This window comes from Tursiops truncatus, chromosome 2 (genome assembly GCF_011762595.2).
Source record: "Tursiops truncatus isolate mTurTru1 chromosome 2, mTurTru1.mat.Y, whole genome shotgun sequence".
Classification (NCBI taxonomy): Eukaryota; Metazoa; Chordata; class Mammalia; order Artiodactyla; family Delphinidae; genus Tursiops; species Tursiops truncatus.
The window spans coordinates 124,684,289-124,709,718 of NC_047035.1; the positions used below are offsets into that span (position 1 = coordinate 124,684,289).

General features: G+C 49.2%; 1 protein-coding gene across 7 annotated transcripts in view; it reads right to left on the reverse strand.

Annotated features, from left to right (window-relative positions):
- LRRK1 (leucine rich repeat kinase 1) overlaps nt 1–25,430 on the reverse strand; it is a 121,140-nt gene that overhangs the window by 10,859 nt on the left and 84,851 nt on the right. For 5 of the 7 annotated variants that reach the window (XR_012330245.1, XM_033852062.2, XM_073801333.1 and 2 more), the window contains 14 exons: nt 24,308–24,472; nt 23,636–23,808; nt 22,413–22,533; nt 21,996–22,155; nt 21,329–21,605; nt 18,004–18,175; nt 15,485–15,669; nt 14,329–14,468; nt 12,255–12,504; nt 9,645–9,811; nt 6,763–6,960; nt 5,511–5,788; nt 3,710–3,904; nt 2,778–2,929 (listed from right to left, as the gene is read on the reverse strand). Coding sequence is in view for 6 of the 7 variants with exons in the window: in XM_033852062.2 (XP_033707953.1) it covers nt 2,778–2,929; nt 3,710–3,904; nt 5,511–5,788; nt 6,763–6,960; nt 9,645–9,811; nt 12,255–12,504; nt 14,329–14,468; nt 15,485–15,669; nt 18,004–18,175; nt 21,329–21,605; nt 21,996–22,155; nt 22,413–22,533; nt 23,636–23,808; nt 24,308–24,472 (2,633 nt within the window). In the remaining variant the exon portion in view is untranslated. The remainder of the gene's footprint in view (nt 1–2,777; nt 2,930–3,709; nt 3,905–5,510; nt 5,789–6,762; nt 6,961–9,644; nt 9,812–12,254; nt 12,505–14,328; nt 14,469–15,484; nt 15,670–18,003; nt 18,176–21,328; nt 21,606–21,995; nt 22,156–22,412; nt 22,534–23,635; nt 23,809–24,307; nt 24,473–25,430) is intronic. The other 2 variants (XM_033852063.2, XM_073801334.1) reach the window with 2 other exon arrangements.

A 25,430-nucleotide genomic window follows, 5' to 3' on the forward strand; every position in this document is an offset into this window, starting at 1 on the left:
GAAATAAAAAGATTAATAATTTAAAAATTTCTCTATTTGTTTAAAAGATTTTACAGAGTCTGTTGAGGAAATAAATATTGACAAGAAAATTGGGTTTATTTTTATATACACTGGTGAGCATTTCAATTTATTTTATGTGTACATTTATACTCTTTAATAGTAAGAGGGCTTTATTTTCATGATAGGCAATATGCCTATATTTCCTGGTCTTCTGAGATTGTGACATTCCACCAAAAGCATTGTGATATCGGGATGCTGTGCCCATAAAGGAGTTTGAAATCCATGTGCTGTCATTCAAACCAGAGGGCCCAGGCCCCACCTATCAATCTCTCCCTCATTTCTTCTTTTTCACAGTGTGCATATCACAGAGCATGTGCCCATCACCCAGCTTCAGTAATTATCACCGTATGGCCATGTCAGTTCATCTCTGCCCCCATCCATTTTTTTTCTCTCCCCAGATTCTTATGAAGCAAATCCCCCAAAACATCTTTTATGTATAATGTTTCTGCATTTATCTCTAAAGGATGATTAGAAAAAAAAGATGATTAGAAATCTAACCACAATGCATGACCCCACCTTAAGAGAAAATAATTCCTTAATATGAATATCCAGTATTCAAACTTCCCCAACTCTCTCATTATTGTTTTCAGTTTGCTTAAATCAGCAGTGAAAGAAAGCCCACATTTCCACTGATTTTTATGTCTCAGTCTTTTGATAGGTTTTCCTTCCCTCTTTCTCTTTCTCCCCTAGCAGGTCATGTGATGAAGACACTGGGAGGTGTCCTGTGGAGTTCCTGCATCCCAGGGTTTCATCTACCTCATTCCCCTGTCCCCGATCTGGAGTCTTGATTAGATTACATCTGAATTTTTAGGCAAGAATACTTCCTCATTGGGGTTGTGTATTTCTATTGAGAGGCACACAATGTCTGGTTCTCGCTCCTTTTGTGATCATTAATGATAACTGCCTACATCCATTATTTCAATAGAGATTACAAAATGCTGACATTCTAATTCTAGCATTTCTTCTTCATTTATTAGCTTCATTTACTCTAAAAAGAAAAACTTCCTCCTATCATCTCTTTTGCTAGCTACCATGGGGCACAGTTCACATAGGAAAGGCAGAATAAAACCTTGATTCTTTCTGTATAGACTAGTTTTCAAAATAATAGGTTTGTTCCCTAGGAGCCTCCAATGATGATCAATGAGGAGTTTTATAAGTTAAAAAAATTTTAAATTATTATTTTTTATTAAGTGGCATTAGAAACTAATGAATTTAAACAGTTTGATGTGTCTCAATTCATTGCAGATATTTATTCTTACTGATCCTTGGTTGCCCTATCTTTGGCCAGTGGGAACCTATTCACATTGGCTCCTGAGTCCCTTTGATCCACCCTCACAAGTCTCTGATGGCATCCTTGTTTCCAGTGTGTCAGATGTTTCAGGTCCACTTCCTGCCCCAAATCTGGAGTCAGCCACTTGTCCAATAAGCCTTGGTTCCCCTTGGCACTAAGAGACTACCATCTGCATCCTAGGGGTGCTCACTAGTATTTGGTTGGTCATTGTTTCTAGGCCCTTTCAATGGGCAGAGCTATGAAATATAAGTTCATTTTTCTTAAAGCTAAAATACTCACATATCCATCCAATTTAAATTCAGAACTACAGTATTTTCATTTAACCTATCTTTTATATTTTGCATGCTGAGTATCACAATTTGCAATGCATGGCACCAACATAATTACTCATTAACTTTACCCTACAATTATAAGCAATGCCTTAAAATAGCAACACTACCACCGACATTATAATTACTGTGTGTATATGTATATACACACCTACATATATATGTATTTTTTACATATATGTGGACATATATGTATACACTTTTTACATATTTTTTTATTTTTATTTTTTAGGACATTTTTGTTTTTCTTAGAGCACGTCTTATGTCAGAACACTCAGTCCCAGTGACATAAAACCTGATGAAAACCTTACCAATAGTGACCTAGGGAAATGGCAAAGTCCCTTCCATTTATCTCATTGCATCTTAAGCTTTGCTTTACCTAAGCCTTATCAGATTTGAGCACCTGCAAATGTTGCACTAGGCTTCCTAGAAGACTATTTGTGCCATGAAATGCTCTCTTGCTTCTGAAGATGTCACTCTAGGTAGGTGGGAGAGGCCACACCCCTGGCCAGGACTGAAGGGTCTCACACAGGATGGTGCTTTTCTGCTAAGTCTCTGATGCTATCTTTCCAAGTCCCTGGCCTCTCTGTCATTCTCCTTGAATACGCAAAGCCTCTCCCCAATGTTCCTGTCCTTCCTGCCACATCACATCACTAAGAAAAAGAGATGCACCTGGAAGGTGGGGGGGGGGGGCATGAATTCTTATTTAAGGGCATCCCTCTTGCTTGTTCCTGGGACCCCTTCCCTTCACTCTACTCAGCAACTCCACTCCAGTACCTTCCTCTCTTCCTGACCCCCAGCATCATTTACTTCCTCTACCATCAAGCTGCAAATAACTCCCATCTTAAAACAAAACCCTCCTTTGACCCCCACCCACCATGTCCCTGGCAGACATCACATGTTCTCTGCTTCTCTTATCCACAAACCCACATGTGCATGTCTATGGACTGTTTTCTCTCTCAAGCAGACTTCATCAGGCTTTCAACACATTGTCCACTAAACATCTCTCACCATGGTCATCCATGACTGCTCCCCAAGTCCACGGTCACCCCCCCGCATTCTGATACCAGCAGGGCACGGTAGGCCTCAGACGTTACCTGGACTCCTCTTTCCCATCCCAGAACACCACCATGTACTCCTGGCCCTGGGACGAGAAGAAGGCCGTCTGCTTCCCGCAGGGCAGCTGGTACATGAAGGTTGCAAAGGTTGGGTCCTTCATCTGGCTCACCACTGCCAGGGCCAGTGGTCGCTGAGGGAGAGAGGCCAGCAGGGTCATAAGCAAGGGTCACTTACAACCAGATGGATGCCCGTTCTTTCCTTGAAACTAAGAGTCTTGAACCAGGAAGGAAGAAGTGGAATCTGCTTATTCAGCACCCAATCAAAACAAGAGGCCCAAACAACTTCAGATACCAGAAACAAACCCTTCCAGGGTCTGGGTCACCATTATCCATGGCAACTCAAAGTCAGGTGGTCAGGTTAGCCTAAACTCTGATATTCCAACCCCCATGCCCAGGGACACAAAATCTGGAAAATATTTTTTCTCAGACCTCATTTACTCTCCATACATTAAACTAGCATCATCTAATTTGATAAATGAGTTTTAACCTTGAAACCATTGGTCTCTTCCCAAAACAACTAGCTTCAAAATGATAATATGGCTCCTGCTTCTCATGAGCAAACTTTCTTCCCATACTTTAAAAAGAGATACGTACATTCTCTCTGCTCTTGGATGGGGGCTGTATCACTATAAAGGTTTGCTTTATTCGCATGATGATGTAACACAAAAGTTGGGGAGGAAAAGAAACTTCATTTTTCCTGAGAGTGACACCCACTCAAAGAAAATGAACTGGATGTATTAGAAGTAATACATATCTCTTTGTAGAAGAGATGAGCAGAAAAGGGTTGCCCAATTTGTTCTAGACCCTCAGTGAAGGGTGGGCAGGCAGCCATACATGTGCACTCTGGAGACCCATAGCCTCCACCAGCTGGCAGGAGCTGCCAGGCCCCCAGGCTCTGTGCCCCCAGGTACCTTCTCAGGCTTTGTGTCCCAGCACTCCATCATAAGCGCCTGGAGTCGATGGAACTGCACTTCTTCCAGCTGCCCCAGAACCGGGCGGATGCCCTTGGACAGCTTCTTGGCAATCTGAAGCTGGTGCTGGCCCAGCGCAGGCCGCTGTCCTGACAGCAACTCGTAGAGCACCATCCCATAGGAAAACATGTCTACCTAGGCAGAGAGGCAAGCCAAGTCAGACCCCCTTCCTGGGCCCAGCAGATCTTGCAAGCTGGCCCTGAGAGAGAGAGGGAGTGGGGAGACACGTTAGATAAGGAAAACGTGGGCCCTGTCCAAAGGAAGACAATCATCAATTTCACCAATCCATCCACCTCTCTCTACCTGTCCAAGCATCCCACCAACCATCTGACCAACCATCATTCTGTCCCTTTATCCATCTATCTTCCAGTTCTTCCTTTTTTTCCTTCCTCCCTCCCTCCCTTCTTTCTATCCATCCATCTATCCAGCCAGCCACCCACCTGATCACCTGTCCTTCTGGACATTTATCTATGCATCTTCCTTTGTACCCATATATGCATCCATCTGACTGTCCTTCTGTCCATTTACCCATCCATCCCCCCATACTTCCTTCCTTCCATCCACTCATCCATCCATCCATCCATCCATCCATCCATCCATCCATCCACTAAACACATAATGAGAACTTGCTGTCAGGCACTGGATAAGGGCTCGAAGGATGCCATGGTCCTTTCCTTAAGTATAAAAACAAGGCAGGAAAATGCAAACTCTTGGTTTAACATGCTTGGTAGTAGGAGTACATGCAAATCATAAAGAGGGGAAAGTCTCCCAGATCACAACATCTTGATTCCTCTAAATGTCATGAAAATGTGCCTAAAGGAGAGAGTTACACAGGTCTCCATGAGGGTCAAGAAATAACCTTTTAGCAGGAGAATGGCTAAGGTAGACCTGAGAGTTTTCAATGTGAAGGTTCTGTTATAAATTTAGTTACGAGGTGCCTTGTCACCTGTTACTAAGAAGCTTATTTTTGTCACTCTGGTTTGTCTTTTCTATCTTGGTTAATAGCTACAGATGCCAATTTAACCCACATATGCTTGGGTCATTCTTGAAGCAATTAGTCAATGACCCATCTGCAAATCACCAAATAATGAGAAATTACAGACCAGGGGAGTTTCACTGCTGGCTGATTAATTAACCAGGGCTGGCACGAGATGCAAGGCGAGCACTGTAAGATGCTTTTAAGTTGTCTGTGTGCCTGCATCTACCAAACAGCCCTCAGGGAAGAAGGCAAGCATTTAGCCTTTGTCTCAGCCAAGGTTGGTCATGCGGCCACCTGGGAGGCCATGCTTAACCTGCCAGAATTCACTCTCTTCTCCTGGCTTTGGTGATGCTGCCTTTTGATTTGACCAGGAGCCTCCTTATCTGTCTGTTCCTCACAAGCCACTGTGAAGCTGGTCCTCTGTCTCCATTTTGCACATTTAAATGGCAGAGTTGGGACACAAATCCGGACCCATCTCTGTCTTGGACTTTTTGTCCACTGTGCACAGCCTTCACTATGTTCCTGAACTGAGGTTTGAGTATTCTGAGGCTAGGTCACTGCTCTGAAGCTAAGGAGAAGTCACCCGTGACATTACTAGGTAGATACAGGCCTCTGTGCCCTTGTGGTTCAAGCCAGTGCCTGTGGTTGAGCACGGGAGAGGGAGAAATGTGTGCTTGGGGGCATGTGGAGCCCAGAAGCTGCAGGTGCCTCCAGGACTATGCAGTCCTGGGCCAGGGGACAGCAGTGGGCTAGGGTCTGTACCTTCTCATCGTACACGATGCGAGGCCTGATCTCTGGGGCCTGGTAGCCAGGAGTGCCCTCCACGCCAAGGGCGCCCTCATGAAATGACTGCCGGGATATGCCGTAGTCTGACAGCTTGATGTTGATGTGCTCCTTGACGTCCAGAGACCAGACCAGGATGTTGTCTGATTTCAGGTCACAGAAGATGATGTTTTTCTTGTGCAGGTAGGCCAGGCCGGAGGCTATCTGGTAGGCTATTTTTTGGGTGAGCATGTGTCCCAGGGGCATAAAGGAAGAATCTTTGCAAAGAAAAAATTATCAAACTATCATCATAACAACTCTTTTCTTACCTCTGTCTCCCCAAATACTTTATATTCTACTGACACGTTCTCATTGCTCTCCAGGCTGGATGCCAGAAGAGACAGAGAACAACCTTCTAAAGATTATTTAGGTTAGAAATGCTTGTTGTTACCGCTTCATGGCATCTCATGAATTGCATCTCTGCAATTGTTGGTGTTTTTACTAAAAAGAGCAAGGATTCAAAATTCCTAGAGTTCATCTCAGGCCAAGATTGCTATAATGTCAAGGGGTGAGTTGCAGGTATAAGAACTCCATTAAAAAAAATCTCTTCCACTGGGGGAGGAATAATTGATTTTAACTGCATTTCCTCTTGCTGAGTTAAAAGACATCTACCTCTTTCCCTCTGTCAGCTGTTTGGAATTTAGTTACCCATTTCTCAGGGCAAATATTTAAAACTTCTGTTAAAAAATAATATAGGATAAAACTGACCCCAGGGTCTCAGATTTTTAACAATCGTGGACAGATGTGGTGAGCTATGGGCAAAGGAGAGATTTATGTGGCTACTGGGCTCACCAGGCTGCTGCTGATTGGGCCTCCCTGGGCTGCCTCTTTTGATGCTCTCACTGCCCTCCAAGTGGGGCTATTATCATCTCATCCTCCTTTTATGGATGAGTAAATTAAGCAACTTCCTGGATTATGGCAGACAGCCTGGACTTGGAACATGGCTCTGTCTGACTCCTAACTGTGAGCTCCTGCAGCCTCGCCAACACCACTGCCCAGCACTTAGGCCTGGAGAAGCCCTTTTATCACCCACTGGGAGTGGCACATGAGTCACAGGTGGGTGTGCCCGGCCACAGATGGCTCCCCAGGACCTGAGCTGCCCACCATGGGCTCTCTGGCCTCCCACAGGCTGGACTGGGCCGGGCCGGGCACTTCCCAGCACTCTGTGGAAGATTCTGGGCATGGTGGGTACCTTTGGCATTCTCGGACAGCACGGTGTTGAGGCTGCCAAGCGGGGCGAGCTCCAGGGCGAAGCAGAGCGGGTGGACACTGATGCCGATGAGGGACACGATGCAGGGGTGCTGCAGGGCGTGCAGCATGCTGGCCTCCTGCCGGAACTCCGAGAAGTTCCTCATGGCGTCTGTGGACCGAAGGTGCCTCAGCATGGTGTCTGCAGGGAGAGAACAGCTGTCACCACTGCCTGGGGAGCCTGTGTAGGGCGACTCTGCGTGGGGGCCCTGTCACACTCAGAGCTGCCTCACAGGGACTCGAGGGGCTGGGCAGGGCCAGGATTTACATTTTAAGTCACTCAACATAACTGGGGTTGCAATATCGTCACCCAATTTTGGCACCAAATGTAGGCATTCCTGAGGCATCCGGGCTGGTATCAAGCCCCCTCCCCAGGTCTACACTTGTCCTGTCTCACTCGGCATTCCTATCCCCTTGGTGCACACGCTCCCACCCTTGTCACCCACTCTCTTAGCCCTCACCCCACCCTGCTGCTGGCTGCCTGAGGGTCTCAACTGGATCTTATTCCAATCCTGCATACTCGAGTGTAACCCAGAGTTCAGGCAACATGTCTGGCATGTAACCAAGTTCCGCTGCTCATCTGCAGGGATGCTGGGGGCTTGGTCGCTGCTGCTCACCTTACTCCCTGCCAGGAGCCAGGACAATGAAGGGCAGAAAGAACTACTGCCCTCTTGTCAGCCAGAGAGAAAACCATGGGGCAGCCATGAGCCTGTGACACGTCATCTCAGCCCAGAGGAGAAAGGTCTATGGGCAGTGGTGGGCTGTGCTGAGACCTTCTCCCAATGTCCTTGAAATGCATCCCACATGTAAGGCATTTGCCTGAGTCCCCCTGAGGGGCCTTTCCCACCAACTGGTCACCCACCAGGCTGTTGCCAGCCCTGAGGTCACTGAGCAGTGTCCACCAGGTCCTGCTTGTCTTCTTGTGTCCTGATCTGTCCCTCCCTTATGTTCAGATTTTAAAATCAGGAATCATTGGACATGGAAGTTTAAACAGCCTGAAGAAAGTCTTGGCAGTTAAAATGTATCAACTGTGCCAGATCTATGTGTGTGCCAGACAAACTTGTTTTTTAAGTGTAAAAGTCTTAGTTTTCACATTGGGTCTTTAGACCATTAAGAATGTTTCTGACTATGGTCGAAGGCTGACCCAAGTCTGCCCCAGTTTAGCGAATAGTCAGCCTTTCCCACTGACTCCTGATGTTACCTCTGCCATGTGCCAGCCTCGCCTCCCACACACATGCAGGCTCTCTCCGTTCCCTTGACAGGCCCAGCCGTGCCCCAGGAAAACACTGCCTTAATGCCTGGAGACTTATAAGTCAGTCGTTTGCTGGGCAAGCCTCTCTCCTTTGTCTTCTGTTGTGGGATTTTCTTGGCTGTTCTTGGGTTTTTGTCACTTCATATGCATTTTATTTTCATTATTTTAAACATTTTTATGTATTTATTTGGCTACACTGCGCGGCATGAGGGATCTTAGTTTCCCAAACAGGGATCGAACCCGTGCACCCTGCAGTGGAAGCATGGAGTCTTAACCACTGGACCACCAGGGAAGTCCCCACATGCATTTTAGAATCAGTCAGATTTAACACACACACACACCCTGCTGGAATTTAGATGAGAACTAAATTGAATGATAAATATTAATTATTCCTCAATATTTTATGGTTTAATTGCTGCCATGGAAGGCATTTTCTAATAGGTCATTGTTGCCAAATTTGATGCTGAGCTCACGTCTAACAATTTTATCAAACTCTTATTGGCTATGGTGTTTGTCAATAAAGTCTCTTAGATTTACATTCTCTGCATGTAACTATGGTTTTGTTTCTTCCTTTCTTTTTTTAAAAAATTTATTTTATTAATTTTATTTTTGGCTGCATTGGGTCTTCGTTGCTAGGTGCGGGCTTTCTCTAGTTGTGGCGAGCGGGGGCTACTCTTTGGTGTGGTGTGCGGGCTTCTCATTGTGGTGGCTTCTCTTGTTGCAGAGCATGGGCTCTAGGCGAGTGGGCTCAGTAGTTGTGGCTTAGTTGCTCTGCAGCTTGTGGGATCTTCCTGGACCAGGGTTCGAACCCATGTCCCCTGAATTGGCAGGGGGATTCCCAACCACTGCGCCACCAGGGAAGCCCCATGTCTCTTTCTTTCTGATCTGTTTCTTTATATTGCTCTATGATTCTAATTTTTCTACCAAGAGTGTAAATTCCTCTTGTGATCATGAAGATAACCATGCTAAGCCAGGGACAGTGAGAAATGTGCTATCCAGCCGGCTGGAAGGGAGGAAGCCTCCTAGCACTTGCCCTAGCTGGGCATTAAGTGGTGACATGTTGCTCTAGAACATCTCTGAGCTGCACATGATGTGTGGACCTGAGCATGCCAAGGCAAGAGGGTGTGCCCTCCTTCAGGTGGAGGGGGTAAGGGAGAAGCCACCCATGCTGGCTTTCCAATTCATCCATCTGGAGTGCCCACCGTCCTCCCTTTAGTGGCTGGGTGGGGTGGCCCAGGGTGAGAGGTCCACCTGAGGTCTGACTGTGTGCCCACCACGTGTCAGGTCTGTGCTGGACACGGAGCGGATGGAAATTTTAAGGATGGCCCGTGCTCTTGGGGGCTCAGGTCCAGACAAGAAAGTAATCTCCAAAAGCAATTTCTAGGCCTTGCTCAGCCTGATTCTCAGGCCTGGCCCACCTCTTGCCAGGCATAAAGCGGGGCTACCCCTGGGGCCCACATCGGCTTTTCTCACCCTCCTCCCCTGCCTGTGTGGCCTCAGGGGTCTCTAAGGTGGTGCAAGTTTGGACCAAGGGAAAACACATATGAAAAGAAACGATACAGGGCCCTGTTTACCTTCAGGGGCATTAGCAAAGTTCTTGAATTTTTTGATCTGAAATCGCTTCACAGCCACGGGCTGGCCTTGGTACCGGGCCCGGTAAACGATGGTGCCACTCCCACCTTGGCCCAGGACAGTGCTCTCATCCTCGCTGTGCTCCAGCTTGCTGTTCTCCAGGAAGAGCCTGCCGGAAACACAGTATGTGGGGGGTTTAGAACAGACCTCCTTACCCGTCCCCTATAACCTGGAGAGGCCTGCTGAGGTGGGAGGCGGGTCCTGGGCTGGGCGGGTACAAGAATGTGCTTGGCCATTAGTTCCCACTGAGGAGAGTCAGGGTTCAAAGCCACCGGGAGGTCACACAGATCTGGGATAAACCCCAGCCCTGGGCAGGTCACTCAGCCCTGACAAGCCTTGGTATCCTCTATAAAATGGGCTCATAACAGGAATGGCCTCAGAGGTGTGGATGGTGAGTGAAGCCTCTGAAGGTGGCAGACACAGAAAAAGAATTCCTTTGGACATTTTCCTTCAAAAGGTTCTATGCTTTGAGAGCTAGTATCCATCAGACAAACTGCATTTATTTACTGCTAGGTTAGTTGTTTCCTCATTTCTTTTTATTAAGCCAATAATTATATAAATGGCCATGCAGAGCTTCTGATTGGCATGGCCAGTGTCCCCACAATTGATGGCTAGGATTTTACCCAAAGGCAGGGAGTTTAGATCTTCTCACCTGTCTGTGTGTTCTAATCCTAGGTAAAAGGGGGACTTCTGTTGGGCTTTTGGAAATATTGCAAGTCACTCCTGGAAGGAAGGGAAAGAGGGAGAGATGCAGGAAGGGAGAGAAAGAGGGAGGGAGGGTGGGCAAGGCAGCCGCATGCCCTCCCATTTCCGGGCTTCCCCCTGCTTTGCTGAGGTCCCCAGTGCTCCTCTTCAGCTACCTCTGCCGGGTACCTCCCCTGGAGCTCTCCTGGCCCAACAGACCAATGCCCCTCTCCCACCCCGCAACCATGCAGTTGTTGCCCATGTCTTCCAGGAACAGATTTTGCAGCTGCTCAGACTCTGCACAGCTCAACCACATCACACTCCTGGCAGATGCAACTGTACCCATTGTAGACCTTGGTGATGTAGTTGAAGATGAACTGGGCTGTTCTCCAAGTGCCCACCCCAAAACCACCGCTCGGGAAGTGTGGGCACTTGGAAGCCTCATGAGACAGGGAACAGTGGCTATGCTGATGATCCCTTGGGGCTTTCTGTTAGGACTCCTGTAATTTGGGGACACAGGACAAGGCTCCGTGGATGCCAGATTGCCCCTGCCCCCACCTGCCTAAACTCCCAGTCAGGGAGTGTGATGCTTTGGGGCATGGTTGGGCCATAGCTAAAGTTTCCAGAGAGTCTCTGCTGGATTGTGAATTCTGTTCAGATTCTTGGGCATTTCAACTCCCGGCCGAGTACCTTGGTTTAAGAACCATGCTATAGCCTGCAATTAGATCCAAACCAACAGGGACAACCAATCTGGCTTTGCTTTCCAGATTCCATACAGTAGACTCAATAGCCCAGATTCAGTGGGGGCATAAAACATAACAAGGTTCAGCAAATAAATGAAAATTCTAAAAGTTGGAGCTGCCTAATTGGGCACCCCACCATGAAATCTGATTCGCACATATATAAATCTCTGCATATGGTCTCCAAGAGGTGACAACCCTCATGTTAAAGATCTAGAGATAAAGGTAAGTCACTTTTCAGAAGAGTGGTATTTAATTGTCATTTCTACCAATGAGGTAATGGGAATATTAAAAAGATCTATGGGGGAAATTTTTCCAATGTAGGAAGTGATTTCTTAATTTAATAGACCCATCCAGAAGCATGTTTTGGAACCACAATCCTGCAATATCTCAGAGTACTCCATATCCATTTTCTTGGGGTGGGGGAGCAATTTGGAAAAATGACAACACAAATATTTTCGCCGCCCCCAAGGGTTTCTTTAAAGAAACCAAATAGCAATCCTTTGAATAAGAAAACAACAGGATTTCACAACTCCAAAAACACTGCTAACCACCAATGTCAAATTATCTCCAGGGAGACCAAATCATGGCTTCTGGTTTCCATGACTACAGAAGATTCCATCTTTTACCAAGCACTTGGATTCTGTGACTGTTTCCTATAGGGTGGGACCACAAAACGTTTTCTCTTTTCTCCAGCATTCTCTCCCCAGTTATTATCTTAGATTAATATAGGTAGACTCATCTCCAGGAACAGATTTAGGGGATCTAAATGCTCAGCTGCAGGGTAGCAGTGAGGAGTCAGCATTTGCCAAGAAAGGAAAATGAGGCGGTACATCTGGGAGTGCCCCCTTTTTGGACACCAATGGATATTTGTCTTCTATTCCTTGATCCAGCAGCAAAGTAGGAATCAGAGACGAGGGCCAGCTCAGTGGAAAAGAGCACCAGCTAATGTGAGGGAGAAATGGTGTGGGGTCCCAGGATGACTTCAACTTCTAAGTGCTCTGCCTATTGGCTGGGCCTGTGTGGCTTCAAAAAGAAAGCTGACAGCCTGTTTCCCTTCAGGCAGCCTAGGCCGGGAACCTAAAAGTCACCTGGGGTTGGGTCCTGTGCATTGGCGCTGTGGCATACCTGGCCGGGAAGTCGGTCATGAACAGCTCAGGGACCAGCTCCTGAAGAGGCACGGGGAGGTCGGGGTGTCTGGGGCAGGAGATGAAGTCCTGCTCGATGGCTGTCAACACGCAGTCTTCCATGTCAAAGTACTGCACATCCTCCAATCTCTCACTTGGGTCGGCGTGCTGAGCCCAGGAGGTCTCGCACACTGGGCAGGGCACATACTGCTCCATCAGTGGGGTCCCATCACTTTCCGTGGCCGTCAGGGCTAAATGGGGACACAGCAGGAGTCAGCTTACAAAAAGGCGGCTGCAGGCGGGTCCCTGAACAGCATCTGTACCCCCAGGCTGGGTGAGCCTTTCACAGGAGGGTGTCTGTCTGCCCTGGCCTGGACCCCTGGGAGTGGCTGAAACATGACTGCCGCACTTGGGTTCCTTTTTGGGGAGCACCATCCTCGATCCTAAAAGACACTTGCAGGGAGGAGCCAGGGATGCACTGGACAGTCGCCAGGGCGTCTAGACCCAGGGGTAGCTGGCCTAGGAGGTGCTGAGAGTTTGGGGATCCCTCCTGCACAGCTGGGCACTGGAAGGACATTGGAGGCTGTGTGAGCTATGCCACACTCCAATGACCAAACCACAACGAGTAAGAAGCCGTTCTTAAAATTAGAAACATAAGGCTTGCAATTACTATGATCTTTTCTAGAAGAGCAATGCAGGAGGAGAAATGAGTACAAATTATAATAGAAAAAATCTAGTCATTTTACTTGTGTTCCCCTGGGCAGGAGACACAGCTTTTCTGCACACCCCTGAAAGGAGGTACAAAGAAACACCCTCTAAATTGTCCCGTGGAGATGCCAGAAGGGTGAGCTGATGTCCTGCTTTGTGCAGGGTGGACGCGTGGAATTTTCTGGGCACATGTGTGTAACACATCCTGCCAGCTGGCTGGTGGTGCTGTGTCTAGGCAGCCCTGTCTCAGGCCCTCAGCTCAGTCCTTCCTGTCTTATAGGCCCTAGTCAAATCCCCAGCAGCACCTGTTGTGGGGAGATCACAAAGGGCTCGTAGGGTTCAAATGGTCTAGAGGCCCCCATTGTACGGCCAAGCACCGCCCAATTGCCCAACCCACACACTAAACTACCTTCCCTTAGGCTCCTTTAAGTTTTTTTTCCTTGTATGTCACCTTTCCCATCAACACCCAAAGGACCCCAGACCCGGGTGTCCAGAGTATGATCTGGAGCACGCCCAGCCACTGTTTCTTAAGCATTTCTTCTGATGCTCTCCCAGGATGCAGGGATGGTGTACGGGTGAGAAAGCCAGCTCAGGAGGCCAGAGGACTGGACTAGCAGGCCAGAGGCGGCACTAGGATCCCAAACTCGCTCTCTGCTCTCTTGGTCTCCAGGCTTCCGGAGTTGAGGGCTCACAGGGAAGAGGCTGCCTGGTTTTGACTGGATAGCCTCCTCCCTGCAGGATGCCCCGCAGTGGGTTTGTCTCCACTTCAGTAGCAAAACAAACAGAGGACCTCAAGAGCTTCACTTCAAAAAGTATTTTCTTTGGGTGGACTGTCAATGAAGAAACTGATCAAAGGGGCTGGAAAGGGCTACGTGGGTGGCTGATCACCGCTGGGATTCAGGGGTTTGGGGTAGGCAGGGAAGGAAAATGGGGGCCCTTGGCAGGTGTGGTGCCTTCCCTCCCACCCCTGCACAAGGGATGAATCTCCAGCTGCAGGCTCCCCCCTGGATTTCAGCAGCCCTGTCCTCACCATGTAAACAAAAACACGTGAGGCTCACATCGAGGGTCTTCCTAGACCATGTGCGGTACCCGGGGCATTCTTCTTCCCCCACGCTGTGGGCAGCCAGAGGCCAAATCCCTCCCAGGACCTGTGGGTCTGGGCCCACTTCTTCCTCATAGCACCTCCACCCATGCCCACAGCTGGACTCCCCCGGGGCTTAAGACTCTGCCAAAGGTCTGTTAGGACCCCTCTGGTCCCCTTGGGCTGAACCACAGTGGGATTTCTGTTCTCCAAATAAGGAGCCCCACCCCGATTTATAAAGAAATATTAACATGAGCCAAGACCTGGTTCAAAAACATTTTCTTACCAGGAAACCACTGATCAATCAAGGAGTTGACATGGTCTGTGATAAAAGCCATTGCCGAGAAGTCCCTTATTTCCGATTGGCAAATGATTTTTATTCCTCCACTTTTTTTCTTTTTCCAGTTCACATCCGAGGATTCCACACTGCAACCCAGAAACAAAAACGGGTCCTTTATTATCGGCTGTGAAGGGCCCTGGTTTAATCTCCTTGCCTTCAGGGTGAGGGTGCAACCCCCAGGGACCACCCCCTCTGCAGGGGCCCAGGCAGGACTGTCAGAGGAGGCTCCTGCGTTTGTGTACTTCCATGCATGGCCCTGCCTTGTCCTCCCACTGTCCCCAAAATGGTGAAGCGGACACAATGAGGACTGCAGGAAGGGATGCTCAGGCTGGGATCCGACCCTTAGGTGTGACCCTGGGGAAGGTTTTTCCATCTGAACCACAGGCTTCTCATCTGCCAAGTGGCAACTGTGAGCTTTAAGTGGGAACATCTATATGAAAGCACCAGGCACCAAGAGTGGCCCAAAGCAGGCCCTCAAAAAAGTTATTTTCCCCTTTCCCCCCTCCTTCTCACAGAGCTGAAAAAAATATTTTGAAAAATTAATTGTAAGTATGAAATAATCTTGTATGTACTAAACTAAACCTGATTAAAAATCAGTTACTAACTTGTTGAGCTGACTTTATCTCTCTCTCTCAAAAAAAAAAAAAAAAGAGAGAGAACAGGAAAAAGGAGCTAAGGTAGGTACTGTGGGGTACAGGCTGGGGAACCAGTGTCATCACCTGGGGCATCATCTCTTAGGACAAGGGGGTTATGCTGGATGGCTGCAAGGCCCCTGTAGGTCCCACCTAAGTGACTAGGGGGTGCTAGATAATCTCACCCCTGAGCTCAGTGGCCACCCACTTCCCTCCAGTGCTGGGCTGTGGTCACCACACCCTCCCTTGCCTTTCCTGTTCTGTAAGGGGAGAGAGGAAGGGGTGAGAAGGTGGGGAAGCTCTGGGACATTTGCTGGGAGTTTCCTACTTCTAGCAAGCTTCCATGATGACCTGCCCTTGGGAACAGAACTCTGGACATCAAGTGGACAGTCTCCCGGCGGAGGCTGCCCTGGGGCCCATTTCTGTAGCACCGTGGTGACCCAGTCAGGTGAGCTCCCAAATGTTCCTACCTGAGGTAGCCCCCATCAAAAGTGACCAGGAGCCCTTCCTGCCAATAGATGGTCTGATTTCTTTTCACTCTGAACGTGCTGCAGCGATTTCTCTGGTTTCCTGTAAAACTGTAAATGGTGACTTTCCTGTGCCTGCTTTTAGTATTCTTCTTGTTTTCAAAAAGCTGAAAGACAGAGAAAAGACCCTACTTAAGTAGACCGGGCTCCTCGCTGGCCCTGGGCAGAGCTGTGAAGAGGCTGTCCTGGCCCCATCGTGATAAGGGACCACCATCCATCTTCCCACCCCCTCCCTCCTGCACCGCTCATCCTGCTGCCAAATGAAATGCTGCATTATCTGAGGGGGTCTCCAGGATACTCTGGGAACACATGTTCCCTAAAAGATTGAAAACAGGATTTTCTTTTTCAAATCTTTTCCCTCCCTGATTTTACAAGCAAAAAGTTACCTTAGAAAATATGGAAAATACAGAAAAATATAAGAGAGAAAATAAAATACCAATTTAATACATAGATCATGAAAATTTTGGTATATTTTATTCCAGGTTTTTTTCCTATCTACCTGTGTGTTTATAAAACAGCTGAGGTCATATTTTGTAATTTTTTATTTCTAAATGTCTAATTGTGTATACTTTAAAAAACTTTGCTTTTCCTATGTTGTTAAAAACTCATAAAATTCATTTTTCTAAAGCTCAATATTTTATTAAGTATAGTAATTTGCTGAATCATTCTCTTCTTTGGACTTTTAGGTTGGTTCCAATCTTTTGCTCTTTCAGATAGCCCAGATGAACATGAAAAACCACAGAGCTTTCTCTGATTTCAAATGATTTCTGTAGTTCAGATTTATAGCAGTAGTATTATTGGGTCAAAGGGTTTGAACATTTTCAGGCTCTGGATGCCTAGTGAGGAATCGCTTTCAAGGTGAATAGGCTGTATATTCACTGACCATGGTGTGTGAACTTTCCTGATTCTGGGGCTGGCTGTTAGCTCTCTGCTAATTTGATAGGTGCCAAGTGGTATCTTATCAATGCTTGAATTTGCATGCCTTTGATACTTCTGAGACTGAACTCCTTTTCCTCATCTGAACTTCAACAGGACTTCTTTCCTAATTCTGAGTGAGGGATGCTGCCAGGAAGGGCGCCTGCCTCCACACCCGGCTGGGCCCACACCCCGCCAGCCACGGAGCCCACTTGGAAGCTCAGGCCTCACACGATGCTGGTGCTTGGTGACCTTCCACTTAGAACGTGGCAGGAGGAAGAGTTCAAAGGGAGGGAAGAGTGACCCATGCGCCCACTCTTTCCATCTGTCAGTGCACCCAACTGTGTTGCTAACAAGTCTCCCTCCTGTTAACATGAGCTGTGAGAGAAGATGCCAAAGCATTTTCAGGCTCTACCATTTACTTTTGAACATTTCAGTAAAATGGGAAGATCAAAGAATATCTTTACTTAATACAAGAAGTTTAATTCCATAAGGGCCTTATAAATAGAACATGGCAAAAGCAAACTCATACTGAGTTTAATGTCAATTATTCAACAGTCCTGGCTTATGTCAGGGGTTCTCACACTGTAAAGTAAGTTACAATTCGCTGGAAGGTTTGTGAAAAACAGAGCCCTGGGCTCCATCCTGGAGTTTCTGATGCAGCAGTTCTGGGGCAGGCCCGAGAATTTGCACTTCTAACAAGTTCCCAGGTGAGGCTGATTCTGCTGGCCCAGGAACCCCACTTTGAGAACCACCACTCTAGCCAACCACTATTTCCATGTTATTGTCTTGCATGAAATGAATGTTGACTGACAGCTGGGACTTCCTTCAACACAACACCAGGTGAACCCACAGAAAAGAACTCCTTGGGTTAGGTCTTCACTGCTCCCAGACCAAGTTAACGTTCTATGCCAGTGGTTCTCAAGCTTGACTGGACAGTGGAGTCACCTGGAGAGCTTTAAAAAATACTGATCCCTGGCTACCACACCCACAGATTCTGACTTAGTGGTCTGTGTCTGTGTCTGGTCTGTGTCTGTTAGAGCTCCCTAGGGGAGTCTAGTCACAGCCTGAATGGTAAAGCCATGATTCTGAGGCCATGGTTCTCGAGGTGTGGTCCCTGAACAGCAGCATCACCTGGGGCAGTGGTTGGATAAGCAGACTCTTGAGTCCCAGTCCATAGCCACGGAGCCAGAACCCAAGTGGGGCCTAACTGTCTGTGTTCTAACAAGCCCTCCAGGGTATGTTGATGTTGGTTAGATTAGAACCCTGATGGGATATTCTGTCCAAGCCAGCTAGGCACTGATTTGGTATTCACAGAATGATTCAAATGGGTCTGTGGCTTAGAGGAGAGAAGGCAGCCATGCTGTACTGGCCTCCGGGCCCTAAGTCAGCAGATTTGCTGCAGGAGAAGGGTCTTCAGCCAGGCTCCTCCAGCAAACGGCATCTCCCTCCCTCCCTCCCTTCCTCCCTCCCTCCCTCCCAAAAGGGCACAGTTGCAAGTGCCTCGCATGCAAGCAAAAACTGCCCCATGCAGAAAATGCAACTACCTGAAGGTCCATCTCGGCCAAGCTGATCAGCATCCGTGCTATAAACCTTTGCCAGAAGCCAACTGGAACGAAGCTCATCTTAAACACCCTCTGAATGGTGTTGGCTGTGGGATGCCGCATGCCGTGGGTGTCTAGGCCAGGTTTGGATGGAAGAAGATGTGGCAGGAGATAGCTGAAACACACCAAAGGGGGCTGGTGAACCAGGGGCCTGAGCTCTGCTGCAGGGCCCTGACCCCAGCAGATGGACTAGCCTGGGGCAGGCTCTGCTGTAACAGCTCAGGCTGCTGGGTGCCTTCCTTCCAGGGCCTTGGAATCTTATTTTTAGATAGAGGGGGTAGTTTATATGCTTCGAATAAATGCTCCAAGAGAAAATGAAGATAGGCACAGTGAATCTGTTTATTGACGTTTCTAAGATAGAGACTAGAATACGGCTAAGGGAAGACGTGGAAACATCTGTGGTCATAAACAGACAGAGCAAATAGTAGTTAATTCTCTGTAAACTGGGTTGCGACTGGGGAGTCACTTAAAATTAACTTTGGATGGTGAAGGAAAAACAAATACAGCTGCACAGTTCTAAGGACAATGTAGATATTGGGGTCAGAGAAATGTTTTTGGCCTTAGAAGCTATTTATTGTTCTTGACCAGTTGAAACAACACAGTTGCCTTAAAAGTTCGAATGAGGCTGTTTGTGCAAAAGAGCGATGTTTTATGAGAGCACTCTTACTCATAAAATCGCTGAATCACAGTGTCAGTGAACCATTCATGACTGATCATTTGGAAACAGCTGAAACGGGGGAGGTCCCTCTAAGATTTCCCTGACAACCAGCATCTTCTGTGTGCCCTGGAGCTAAGGCGGCCTTGGGCAGAGCCTTGGATGTGCCCTTTTCTTAAAGGTTTGCCTTCAGCTCTCCTAATCCTTTAAAAATACATCAGTTTAGGTCCTATAAAACGTCTTTAGAACTTTCTGAAAGGAAGCGCTGAAAGTATTGTAGAAGGAAAATTCAGTGACAGCCTGGTGGGCAGAGCACCCAGGGATCGATCCTGGCTCTGTCTTCAGCACACAGCTTAAGCTCATTGCGATTCTGCTTCCCTGACATGGGAAGAGAATGGATAGTGACCTCAAAGGGTTAGAGAAGGATGGACAGGGGGCAGATGGTGAAGTTTTTGGTCCTTTTCAGCCATTACAGGTCTTGGGTGAAAGGACCTTCTCAACTACCCCAGCTAGAGTGCCTCTCTCCACAGCCAGGTGATGTCCAACAGATGCCCTGATTTAGTCCTTTAAGTTCTGAGAAGTCCTTCTTTATCTCTCTGACCTCCCCAAATAGGCAGTTCTCGTCAGTGCCCAGTGTGATTTATCCTGCTTCTTCTGCCTGCATCATGCTCAGCTTGGATCTCACAGGAGCCCCTACACTGCCTGTGTGCTGCAGCTTCCTGCTTCTTTCTACCTGGCAGGTGTCCCCTGGGCAAGGGGAGGGAGCACGCTCTGCACCCAGGTGCCCCAGTACGCAGCACACAGAGCAGGTGCTCAATATTTTTGAAGGCAGAGGAGACTTAGAAGCCAGCATGGCAAGTGAAGAGATTTAAACTGACTGGCAATGGAAGCCCTGCTCAAGGTGAGCGGAGCCCTGGGAGACCACTGGCACCTCCTTAAAAGTGATCACTGGTAGGGCAAGGCTGTCCCAGGGGAAGAGCCTGGGGAATTAAGAGGTGAGTTCTTCATGTGCCTGTTGAACATTAAGTCTGTGAAGACCTGGGCACTGCGGAGCCGGCTCACAGTATGTCCCTGAGGTTGTCTCAGCAGTCGGGCAGGAGCCTTCCCTGAGTGCTGAGAGCCAGCGAGTCCCCCCTGGAAGGTACACAAACACTCAGAAGTGTAGGGAGGTTCAGAAATACCCTGAAGGTTTTCCCAGGGACTGGAAGCTTTCAGGGCTGCAGTTGAAAACTATGCTCTAAAAGGAGCAGCAAATGCCTTTGTTTTTGTTGATAGTGTCTTCGACCATATAAAACCTTATGGTGCGAGGAGCTGGAACTCCTTGTCCCTGGGGCACAAGGGAACGATTATACCTGTGCTAAGATGGAAAATGCTTGGACACTCCTGACTTTAGATGGAACCAGACACCATTGGCTATGAGCACTTAACACAAAGATGGAAACAATAACAGTACTGATAATCCTTGATGTCCTTGAAGCTCACAGGTGCAGGAGACACTTCTCATAGTTTACATGTATTATCAAATTTAATCCTCACAATGACTATAATACTAGTAGGTAAGAGTATTATTCCCATTTTACAGATGAGAAAAGAAAGGAGGTTGGGACTTGCTTTTACATAGTGCTAATATCTCCTCATTCCTCTAATCTGTTGATAAAATAACCAGAAAATTGTCAGCTTCTGGCAGTGTTGTAAACTCACAGGCTGCTTCACTGTGTGTCTTTTCATGGGCCAAAGTCAAGGATACACCTGGGCCATGGTGTGAGGGATCATGTGGGTTTTGAATTCCTCTTTGGGGTTTCTCTTTTTAGGACTCAATCTTGGCCGTCATGAAGCTGGAACAGGAAGAACTGAGGCCCCCTCCCATAGTCATAAGACCAAGTGGAAATCTCAGAGAGAGATGGCCCAGGGCTGGCTCCCAGGAGACCCAGTCTGTGCTGATGGAATTGCTGGGCTGGCCACACAGGGTCCAGGGCAGCTCCCTGGGAGTCTCCTGTGGGCATCCCCCCAGAGCTCTGGGGTTGAGGGGCAGGGTGGTGACAAGTTCTATGACAGATGAATGGAAAAGGTCTGTGGATTTGGCATCCTGGCTACTGCCTCAGGGCCAACATCAGCATCAGACCCAGGAAATGGCTGAAACTGAAAATAGGGCAAGGAGGCCCTGAGAACCAAGCTGGTTTAGGTCAGAGCATCATCAGATTTAACCCACATGCCCCTCCAGCCCCTGCCCTCCCTGCATTTTGAAGCTGGTCTGTATAATTAGCACACACATCTTTGTTACTTACTCCATTTTTATTCATCAAATAACCAAGCAATCAACCTCCCAAAGCGTGAACTTCCCAAAGTTACCTTTAATGCCATTGCTATTCTTGCATGTTTTCCTACACCTTTTCGATAAATGGATTTCTTTGAACCCCCTGAAAAGGGACATCCAAGGCACAGGAAGGAGCAGCAAGCCGGGGGACCGGCCAAGCCCACACCCTGCTGCCCCAGCCCAGGCAGGCAGGTCATTATCATGGCCCATCCCTGGAAATCTTGCTCGAGCCACCAGTGGTCCCAGCCCTAATTCCTTCCTCTAGGGAGCAACCGGCACAGCCCAGTCCGTGGCCTCACCTGTCGTTGGCGACGGGCAGGGCTATCTCAAATTTTGCCAGGAACTGGAAATATTGCTCTTCTGTCTGCTTCGTGAAGCCGGTCCCAACCAGCAGCATCCTGAGGTCCTCCGCCCTGATCACCCCATTCTTGGCCACCGACCTGGAGCCCTTGATGTTGAAGATCCTCTGCAGACATTCAGACAACCAAATGGGGTCGAGGAAGTAGAGGTTCCTCAGGCCGTGGCTGGTGTCCGGGAAGTGGAGCAGGGTGCCGGTTTCAATGAGGAAGCTGATGGCTGCTCAGGGGAGGGGATGAGGGAACAGTGTCAAACAAAGGGCAAAAGGGACTCTGGATGACCTCCTCCTAAGGGGGACAGCTTACAGATTCTTCTTAGGAAGCAACCAACACTCCCAACACATGGGGCCCTTCACATGTTCTCAAGAGGCATCTTGTAACTATTGCCAATGTGCTGATCTCCATTATTCATGGATTCCATCTTTGCAAATTCACTTACTCGTTAAAATTGATTTGTAACCCGAAATTGATACCTGAAGTGTCTTTGCAGTCATTTGCAGACATGCGCAGAGTGGTGAAAAATTTGAGTGCCCCTCCCCAGGGCCCTGTGCCTGTGCCTGCTGGTACCCACCTGATCCCCTCTCCCTGCCCACCCTCCCAGCCCACCCACCGGACTGTAGGTCCTCGTAGTCCTTGATGTCATTGCCAGGTATCTGCTCTACCAGCTGCTCCAGCTGCCTGTCCGTCAGGTACTGCACATCATCGCTCAGGCCGCGGCGTTGCTGCTCTGTCAGCACGGCCTCCTGGAGGCTCAGGTAGCTCCTGGGTATCTGGGACAGGTGGGAAAGGCTGGGCCCTCAGGTGTGCCCAGCCAGCCTGGTTCGCCTGCCACCCTCCAGAGGACTGAGTAGGTGGAATGCTTCCTGTCACTGTCCCACCCCTCTCTTCCCCCAAGAAACTGCTCACATGGGGACCACACACTATATACAGCACATGTGTTTTACAGTAGAAAGAGAGAGGGAGGTACAGTTCCCCTGACACATGGGAAGCAGGCCCCTCTGGCTTCAAGGGGATGAGAGGTACCCACCAGCCTCCCCGCGAGTCGCTGGCAACCAATGGTGCTGCCCACGTCTTTCATGCTGCACGTGACGTGGAAAATGAGCTGCCGCAGCCCTTCCTGACCTTCCAGGCTCTTACAGGAAAGTTCGCTGTGAGTGCAAAAAAGAACCGTGCTTATTCATCGTACCTCCCCTCTCTGACAAGTACTGCAGTGCCTCTGTTTTCCTATGTGTTTCGTCCCAAACACTGGCAAGTTGAGAAAACTCATGAGAGATAGACACAGAAATTTAATGAGGCCTTACTTGATGCAAAGCATGGTGCTGGGGGCACCACAATGTGCTGCTTTAGTCTGTCTTCCCAACGTGCCCACTTTACAGAGGAGGAAAGTGAGGCATGCAGGCACAAGGTGACTCCCAAGGACACAAGCTGGAAAGGAGCAGGCTTGGGTGGGACTCAGGTTTCTGACCCAGAGCCAGCACTCCTATCATCGCAGGCCCCAGGGGGCATTCTCAAGGGCACTCGAGGAATTCCTGAAAGCCCCATCCTGTACTCTGAGCCACATGGCATGTCTCCAGGCTGACCCATGCAGCAATGCCCATGGCACTTCACCCAGAGCGAGGGAACCCAAGAGCCACCAGGGTAGCAGTCAGAGAACACTTACTAGCTGAGCCTCAGTTTCATAATCTTCAAAGTGGGCACAACAGTCTCCATAACCTGCAGAGCTGTCGTGAGAATCCAAGGACAGGAGTGGGAGAATCAACATGCCCAGGACACTGGTCCCACCAGCACTGGCCCATCCTGAATCCCACCCTGTGGCCCTCCCCCATCTCAGCCCCTCTGGACCACTCAGACACACTGGGAGGACCAGGACCACACCTGGGGTCTGTTCTTGATCAATGATCAACAAATGTGATGGGTGGTATTTGAGTTTCTATCTCGTGGTCCCACTGGGGCCGTGCACGCTCAGCATTGGCCCTGGGGGTGGGGAGGCTTGGACAGGAAGCACAGAGAGTGTCTCCAGGCCCTGCCCTGCAGATCCTCTGGCAGCTCCTCACCCTCCCTAGGGCTGCATCTGCTCTGGGGGCCCAGCTGCCACCCTTCACCCTGGACAGGGCAACAGAGGAGCACAGCCCCTGCCTCAGGAGCCCTCTGCAGGCAGAGCAGGCGTCCCCAGGGAGATGGACAAGTGAGGGGCCAGCAGCCACAGCCCCGCGACAGGTGGGGACGAGCAGGATGCCATGGGACACTCACTGTAGGTGTTTGAAGGTGATGTCCGGGAAGCCGGTGGCCCTGGACCCGGAGGGTGAGCGGCAGAGCGCCAGCACATAGGCGCGCAGCGTGGCGATTCTCTCCACGCGGAATTTGGTTTCGATTAAGTCCAGGTGTGTTCCCACCACCAGCACCACGGCATTTGGGGCCTTGGCCTGTGAGAGAGAGTCTGGCTGGGGATGGGAACAATTCCCTAGGTGGTGGATGTGCCAACCCTGTACGGCCTGGCCCTCAACCATCACCCCGCTGCACCCCGCACTCAGAACCTCGAGGGCCTGCCACGCACTAGGGGGTGTGTGAGGGCCTGTGACACTCCCTGGGGCCTCCATCTCTGATCCCTTCAGACAGCGCCCCAGCTTCTGGCCCACGTCACCTTTCCACTGGAAGAGGGGAGCCCCGTTCCCCTCCTGGGTCCACGATGTGGGGCTCTTAAATTTAAGGAAGCAGAAAAGTACAAGAGCACCATCAACCATGTGGCCCAGGAGGGTTTTAAGTACTTCACAGTGACCTGTGATTCTGGGGCCTTGTGACAGCCCAGCAAAGTGCAAAGCATTTCTCCCTAACCATTTCCTTTTTTCCTTTTTCCCCCTGAGAAGCGGCGGGGCCCCTGCAATGTCCTGAGGACTGAGAGCTGAAGGGCTGGCACCCCCTCACCTCGATGTTGAGAAGCCAGAACTGAAGGTTGGCCACAGCCTCCTCCCCCAGTGCCAGGTTCCAAACCACCACATACAGGGCCTTGTCTGTGAAGAAGCACTGGTTGACCGTGGCCATGCTGGCGGGGCCACCGATGTCCCAGACGTTGAACTCCACAGACTCAACCTACTTGAGCAACAAGGCAGCAACAGGGAGACATTTTAGCAACCAGGGTTTTAGTCAATCAAATTGAGATAACTGATCACTCTGCACGTTGTACATGGGGGCCTGGTAAAGGCACAGCCGTGGAAAAGCACAGCCTGTCCTGCTGTTTTTCTCAGGAACCAGCCATCTGAGGGAGGGAAGGGGGCCCAGCGGTTTGGAGGTGGGCTTCTAGGGGCTTCCAGGGGCTTCCATCTACTGCTATGGGAGCAGGGGGTACTGGAAGCCTGGGTCCCGTGGGCAGAGGCGTCTGCAGAACGTCGGAGGGCACTGTCTGCCTCCATCTCAGCTGCAGACTGTTAGGAGACATCCTGCCAGAAGAAGCCAGGGGCTGACGGCAGTGCTCACACCAAGGCTTAACCTCCATCCGAGTGAGGGCAAGGCCAAGCAGACAGGCCTCTGAACTGTGCAGGTCAGAGGGCAGTGCCCACCAAGGATGATGGGAAATGGCCCTGATGTGGGAATCTAACAAAAGATTAGTTGTTGGGCTCTGGGGAAAGGCTGTGTAAATGGTGGTTTCTCTATCGTTTTATGAGGTCAGGGTCTGGCCCAAGTAGCTAAGGCTGCACTTTTCTGTGGCAAAGAATCGTTCACACCATGCTGCAGTTTGGACTCCAAGACACAGCGTGCTGACCTGCTTTTTTGGTGTAAAGATGAAAATGGACAGCTGTTCTAAACTGGCTGAAGGCCCAGCCACACAGAGAATTACGGAATTCAGTGTTCACAAGATCAGGTGGTTGTCCTTCAATGAAAGGGGTGGGGAGAAACTTGAATGATGGCAGAAAGGAAGTGGGGGCAGCCGAAGGTCAGGAAAAGTGGAAATACTAATTCACCCCTCAGACCTCGGACAGCTATTTGCTTAAGAACTGCTGGAAGAAAGTGACGTGGAATAATTGCTTAAAAAAGCAGGAGAGAATCCAGA